The sequence below is a fragment of the Phalangium opilio genome, unplaced genomic scaffold, assembly GCF_054372755.1.
Source record: "Phalangium opilio isolate 3A_F unplaced genomic scaffold, DU_Popi_V2 ptg000521l_1, whole genome shotgun sequence".
Taxonomy (NCBI): Eukaryota; Metazoa; Arthropoda; class Arachnida; order Opiliones; family Phalangiidae; genus Phalangium; species Phalangium opilio.
In genome coordinates this window covers 267,537-274,628 of record NW_028324240.1, presented here as the reverse complement: position 1 = coordinate 274,628, position 7,092 = coordinate 267,537, and the positions used below count along the sequence as shown (strand labels likewise).

The 7,092-nt window shown below is 36.6% G+C and overlaps 1 protein-coding gene across 1 annotated transcript; it reads left to right on the top strand.

Annotated features, from left to right (window-relative positions):
- Window positions 1-892: 892 nt before the first annotated feature.
- LOC149589650 (uncharacterized) lies at window positions 893-4,421 on the top strand. The gene is made up of 4 exons (XM_089861826.1): window positions 893-1,402; window positions 1,444-2,841; window positions 2,888-3,451; window positions 3,507-4,421. Exons 1-4 carry the CDS (start codon window positions 893-895, stop codon window positions 4,419-4,421), a joined length of 3,387 nt encoding a protein of 1,128 aa, XP_089717952.1.
- Window positions 4,422-7,092: the final 2,671 nt, after the last annotated feature.

Below are 7,092 nucleotides of genomic sequence, written 5' to 3'. Positions count from 1 at the left end.
TGGCAACAGTGATACCCTTTTGATTTCATCTGAAGATCTAATTACGCCCCAGATTGAGAGTATTGTTTATGCTCCTGGAGAAGGGCAGACACCACAATCTATTCTTTATGATGAGGACTCCGAATACCTTTCTTTCCCGAGTATTTACGCTGGCCAAGCTTTGAAGCTACCACCTAAGGCAACGTAAACACAGCAAATAAAATTTGAGTTCAGATGCAGTGATAGGCGTTGTGCCTCTAGTATTCCAAAAATATTTTATTCCTATGTTAAATTAGTATCGTCAAAACTACGGAGCGCTACTAATATTTGCATGAGAAAAACCAAGTCCAAAGCTGGCCAAGCATACACAGCGGGAGCATTAACAGCGCCTGGAAGTTTGGATTCTTTGGTGAAACACGATGATGGTTACAAAGTTTTGGAAAGCGTCAGATCTTCCCCTGGCTATTTACAACAGCGTGAGAAAGATCTTCTGGCTATGGTTCGCCAACTTGGTAATCCTACGTGGTTCCTAACTCTGAGTGCCGCTGAGACGAAATGGGAAGAGCTTTTGGAGTCCTTGTGCGTCATTGCCGGGCACCCTCGAGAAACTGCGAAAGAATATGTAAAAACCTTGGGATTTATGGACAGAGCTAAGCTTATCAACGAGGACCCTGTCACCTGCAGCGGATATTTTGATTATCGTTTGAGAGAATTTTCAAGTTTCTGCGAAGCAAGGAGTCACCGATTGGAATCATTGATGATTACTACATTAGAATAGAGTTCCAAATGAGGGGATCACCACACGCCCATATTCTACTCTGGAATAAAAACGCCCCACAATTGAGAAGCGATAACTCCAATCTAGAAGAGGTTATCATATTCATTGATTCCAACATTACCTGCTCGAAAAGGGATGGAAGTGAAAAATGGAACAACTTGGTCAAGCTGCAGTCACAAGCATTCCAAAACCTGTCGTAAGAAGAACGATAGTGGACAGTCATCGTGTCGTTTTGGCATACCTTTTCCGCCAATGGGAAGAACCCTTATTTACGACCCTTCTAAGCGTGATGAAAACGAAAACGTTGAAGAGGTTGAAGCCTTAAGCAAATTGGTGCGAAATGCTATCGAGAAATTGAAAGTCGAAACGGCACCGGAAACATTTGAAGAATTTTTGGAAACGCTGAACATAACGGAAGAGCAATATATTGCAGCTATAACTTATCCAATTAGAAGGCTCACTGTCCTGAAAAGGTCGCCGCAGGAAATAAGAATTAATCCATACAACAAGAAGATTTTGGAGTTATGGAACGCTAATATGGATCTTCAATACGCCTGTCTCATGTATATCGTTTCCTACATCGGCAAAGCCCAAAAGGGGATGTCACAGCTCTTGAGGGAGTTAATCAAGAAAGCGAAAAAAAAGGCAGTGGTATAAAAGAGAGATTAAAAGTTATTGCTAATAAGTTTATTCATTGCGAAGAAATTAGCGCTCAAGAATGCTGTTACATACTACTTTCCATTCCAATTCGCCGGAGCAGTCGTGCTCATATTTTCATAAACACTTCACCCCCTCAAGAAAGGGTACACATTTTGAAAAGAAAATCTGAATTGGAATTATTGCCTGATGATAGTACTAACGTTTTTTCAAATGGAATCATCGAGCACTACATTGTGAGACCCGATGAACTGGAAAATCTCAGTTTAGCTGCTTTCTCCTCATGGTATGAGTTTTCTCGGTCCAAACGCAATAGGATAACCCAAAATTTGAACGAAGATGAAGACCAAGAAATTGAAACGACTTCTGTGGAAACGTCTCTTGAGCTGAAAGATTCTTCAGGATACGTCAGGAAAAGGATGCAGGCTAAAGTAATCAGGTTCAAAAAGTACAGTATGATGAAAGATCTCAAAAACTACTGTCGAGTGGAAATTATGTTATTTCTACCTTGGCGTTGCGAGGAAACCGAATTGCTAGAAGCTAACGTGGAAGAAATTTACAAAGCCCATAAGCAGGAAATATCTGAAGCTAGAAGGGAATTTATAAGTGAAGTTGATGACTTGGATCTGGACCAAATGATTCAAGAAGTAAGAGAAAACCAACACTCAAATGACGTTCAAAATATTCAACCTATGATTGAACATCAAAACGAGCGTGATAGAAGTTTCACATTTGATGACCCGCAATTTTTTGTCAACTCTCTTCAAGAAGCCGTTTGTGACGTAACTTCTGATATTCATCAGTCTAGCGCTGCCGACTTCACTCCAACAATTACTCTTGTCAACAATGAAGAATATTACAGCATGCTTCGAAAACTAAATTTAAAGCAGCAAGAAATTTTCTACTACGTAGTTAATCATTTCAAAATATCTCAAGAAGAACCTCTGAGGATTCTGATAACAGGCGGTGCTGGTGTTGGGAAAAGTCTCTTGATTCAAGCCATTTTTGAAGCCGTATCTAGGCATGAAAAGAATAAACCCGGTGCCGATCCATCACGATTATCTGTTCTAAGAACGGCATTCACCGGGAAAGCGGCTTTTAATATTGATGATGTCACTCTTCACTCGGCCTTTAGCTTGCCAACAAATCAATTTTCTGGCAAGATGAATCCTTTGCACAACGACACTTTGAACAGAAAAAGATGTCCACTTTTAGGCCTGAAATTTCTGATAACAGATGAAATATCTATGTGTGGAGCCAAAATCTTCAATTATATTAATGTAAGAGCCCAACAAATCTACGGATCTCCAAAGCATTTTGGTGGTATTTCAGTTGTTGTCGTGGGAGACTTCAACCAGTTACCCCCTGTTGGGGATAATTACACATTTATGCCCTTAAAAGAGAAGAACAACCCCTATGCGGCCACTGTGGGAAGAATTTAAGTTGTATGAGCTTGACGAAATTATGAGACAGAAAGATGACAAAATATTCGCTATGGCTTTAAATCGAATGTCCATGGGAGAGATGACACCCGCCGACGTTGACTTGTTTCGAAGCCTGGAAACATCTATTTCAAGGCCTCTACCTCTGGAAGCCCTTCATTCGTTTGCAACAAATGATGAAGTTAAGGCGTTCAATGAATCAAAGTTATGTTCACGGAATGCTAAAAAGATATGCTCTGTCGCAATTGACTCGGCTACGGGTGACGCTAGCAATGAAATCAAAACAAGAATTCTTGAAGCCGTAAAAGCCTTGAAACCCCAAGAAACCAGCGGTTTACCAAGAGAACTAACCCTAATGGTTGGTATCAGGTACATGATCACCATTAATTTGAACACCGCCGATGGTCTAGTAAATGGTGCCACTGGAAGATTACGAAAAATACACTATGGCCAAAATCAAAAAAGTGAACAAGACCCCGTTCGAGTTTGGATTGAATTTAATGATGACAAGACTGGAAAAGAGACTAGAGTCCAGTCTCAAGGATTAATGGTAGCCAATAATATTAATGAATTATGGACGCCTGTTGAGAAGATTGTCAGAAGTTTCACTAGACGTTCAGGACAAAAAAATCTACGTTTCAAGAAAGCAGTATCCTCTAGTAGTTGCCGAAGCTATTACTGTACACAACAGCCAAGGAGACACCTATTCCGAAGTAGTTGTTCATCTTAATCAAAAGCGAAAGATGAAAAGGCCTCAATTATATGTCGCTTGTAGTAGAGCCAAAACTTCAAACGGTTTTTTCATCGTGGAGAAGTTCATGGCGCCTAACCCAGTGGTTAAAAGTAAAGACTCTGTTGCCTTAGAGATGGAGCGACTTCGAAAAGATTACCCGTTGATGCTATCTATTTTGGATCAAAAATTGTCTATTTATGTGCATAACGTACAGTCTTTAAATTGTCATTTACAAGATGTAACCTCGGATCTCAAGTTAATGGAATCGGATATGATATTTCTTGTGGAAACCTGGGCGAAAGAAACTGATAATTTTAAAATTCCTGGATTTTCGGAGTTAAATGGTATTCGCCTCCCACGTGAGTCTCGACGAAAACCATATGGTATATCAGCTTATAAAAACGAAAATGTAACCAACACCAGGATCCGTGTATACACGGCCGAACCAACAATAACCACTCATATTGAATGCTTGTGGATGGATGGAACGTCAGGTGATTTACGCCTTTCTGTACTAGCAGTTTACTCTTCCCCAGCTTGCAACATTCGCGACGTAATATATGGTATTGGGAAATGCGTGGCGGATTATTATGATGATGATATTCCCAGCGTCATTGTTGGTGAATTCAACAGTAACCTTCTTGAGACATCATCCCTTGAAACCAAGAATGGGTTTCAACTTTTACAAGGTCTTAACTTGAAGCAATCAACTGGTGGTGGTACTCAACTGGATTTAGCATTTGCCGATGAAACACTTTCGACCATTTTCAGCGCTACTTATCGAGAGTGTTACTATTCTTATCATAAAGGAATATGTTTACATTTCAAATAACCCAGAAACTATTACACACACGTAAGGCTAGGAAACCTTGTTAAAGATAAATTACGTTTGTAATCCAATTGTAAGATACAGGCATTAGATATGTAATTCTACAAAGTTGAGAGCAGGCTTGGTATTTTTGATAAAGGCACCCACATTAGGCTTGGGATCCTATTGTAAGAAACCCACATTAGACTTCGGATCCTATTCTACGATACCCACATTAGACTTCGGATCCTATTCTACGATACCCACATTAGGCTTGGGATCCTATTCTAAGATACCCACATTAGGCTTGGGATCCTATTCTAAGATACCCACATTAGGCTTGGGATCCTATTGTAAGAAACCCATATTAGACTTGGGAGTCTAGACAAAGACTCCCAAGTTAGGGAACCGATACTGCAAGATTAATAGCAGGCTTGGAATAAAAGAATCACATTAGGGATAGGTACTACAAGAACAACAGCTTTCCAGATCGAACTAATAGTTTTCTAGAATAAACTACACAACCAACAGTGAGTTTTAACTCAGTAAGTTACTCGTAATAGAGGCACACTTCAAAAGTAATTTTCTTAAATAAGGAATCAAGGCCCCCCAACTAGGGAACCATTTCAAAACTAAACCCATCCAATTTCATTCCATTAGTAAGAAATATCCAATTTCATTCAATTAGTAAGAAATATCCAATTTCATTCAATTAGTAAGAAATATCCAATTTCATTCAATTAGTAAGAAATATCCAATTTCATTCAATTAGTAAGAAATATCCAATTTCATTCAATTAGTAAGAAATATCCAATTTCATTCAATTAGTAAGAAATATCCAATTTCATTCAATTAGTAAGAAATATCCAATTTCATTCAATTAGTAAGAAATATCCAATTTCATTCAATTAGTAAGAAATATCCAATTTCATTCAATTAGTAAGAAATATCCAATTTCATTCAATTAGTAAGAAATATCCAATTTCATTCAATTAGTAAGAAATATCCAATTTCATTCAATTAGTAAGAAATATCCAATTTCATTCAATTAGTAAGAAATATCCAATTTCATTCAATTAGTAAGAAATATCCAATTTCATTCAATTAGTAAGAAATATCCAATTTCATTCAATTAGTAAGAAATATCCAATTTCATTCAATTAGTAAGAAATATCCAATTTCATTCAATTAGTAAGAAATATCCAATTTCATTCAATTAGTAAGAAATATCCAATTTCATTCAATTAGTAAGAAATATCCAATTTCATTCAATTAGTAATAAATATCCAATTTCATTCAATTAGTAATAAATATCCAATTTCATTCAATTAGTAAGAAATATCCAATTTCATTCAATTAGTAAGAAATATCCAATTTCATTCAATTAGTAAGAAATATCCAATTTCTTTCAATTAGTAAGAAATATCCAATTTCATTCAATTAGTAAGAAATATCCAATTTCATTCAATTAGTAAGAAATATCCAATTTCATTCAATTAGTAAGAAATTAATCTCTTTTGATAAGGAAATTTCTAGATGTATAATGTTTGCTCATTACACAGGTTTTTTGTCTATGGTATCAACTTTGACGACAATGTGACTGGGGGCTAATTCCACTCTGCGATTGTATATTGATATAAGCGTACAATCATTGAATAATTTTAGATCCAAGTCATATATATTATTATAAGAAGTTGGGAAAACCAAAATATTACCTCTCCGAGTCAAGAGGTCTACTACTACAAAGTTATTTACCTAGACATAAAATTATTTCTCTATTTGAAGTTAAAATTTATGAATTATTGAAGCTGTATTCCAAGCATTGCGAATATACAGTAAAGCAGACGACATTTTACATCCAATAAATATAAATCTTGGACACACGGAAACCAGTCAATGGGGAAAAGAACAGGAAATGAAGTATATAGTTTTTCGAGAGATATAACCTTTATGTGTTTGTAAAGGCGGAATTGTCTACGCTTTAGCAGTTTACCCTATATTCTCATAGTTACATTCACAACTGGTTTGCAGTATAAATACTGCTGTCTCGTTTCACCTCAACGGTATTCTTAGTTTGCCAACATGAGCGTTAACGTTAAAAATCACCAATACTTACTTGTGGTAAGACGCATTGAAAGTCAATGCTCACCATCACAACAATGAAAACTTCGAAGCTTTAACCCGATAACGATTAGACCTTTTACTGACCTAATTGCAACCATGATGCTTTCTTCTATTATAAAATCTAAACCTGATTTTTTAAGCGTGTAATTAACTTTCGGCTCACTCTGAACCGTTAATGTCCCTTCATTTCAGACACGAAAATCAAAACCCAAAGTTTACTTCACCTCTGGTCTCAATTATTTACTCTTTGGATCACTAAGCCTATTGCGGATCAAACTTGATTTACCTGACACAGTGCAGGCCTTAGCTTTCTTTGTGAAATCACTAAAATATCCTTGGAATATCAAAATGAAACAGAGCTTTAAAGCTACAAAAGTACTAAATGCATCGTAATTACGAAAAATATTTCCACATATTCACTTTATATAATGGAAAAAGTGAATATTAAGGTTATGTAGGATTTCTTTACACATCAAAACGAAAATAACTGCTAACGCAGCGCACTAGTGTAACATCGGACGGACACACACAGACAAAAACATAGACTGCTTTTGAACTCTTTCCGTATTAA

What these genes read in the sequence shown, in the direction of transcription:
- LOC149589650 (XM_089861826.1), top strand. Translation starts at nt 893, where the DNA reads ATGGAAGTGAAAAATGGAACAACTTGGTCAAGCTGCAGTCACAAGCAT. An exon ending in TCAAGAAAGCGAAAAAAAAG is followed by an intron (nt 1,403 to 1,443) that starts GCAGTGGTATAA and finishes ATTGCTAATAAG; the next exon opens with TTTATTCATTGCGAAGAAAT. An exon ending in GGACGCCTGTTGAGAAGATT is followed by an intron (nt 3,452 to 3,506) that starts GTCAGAAGTTTC and finishes TCAAGAAAGCAG; the next exon opens with TATCCTCTAGTAGTTGCCGA.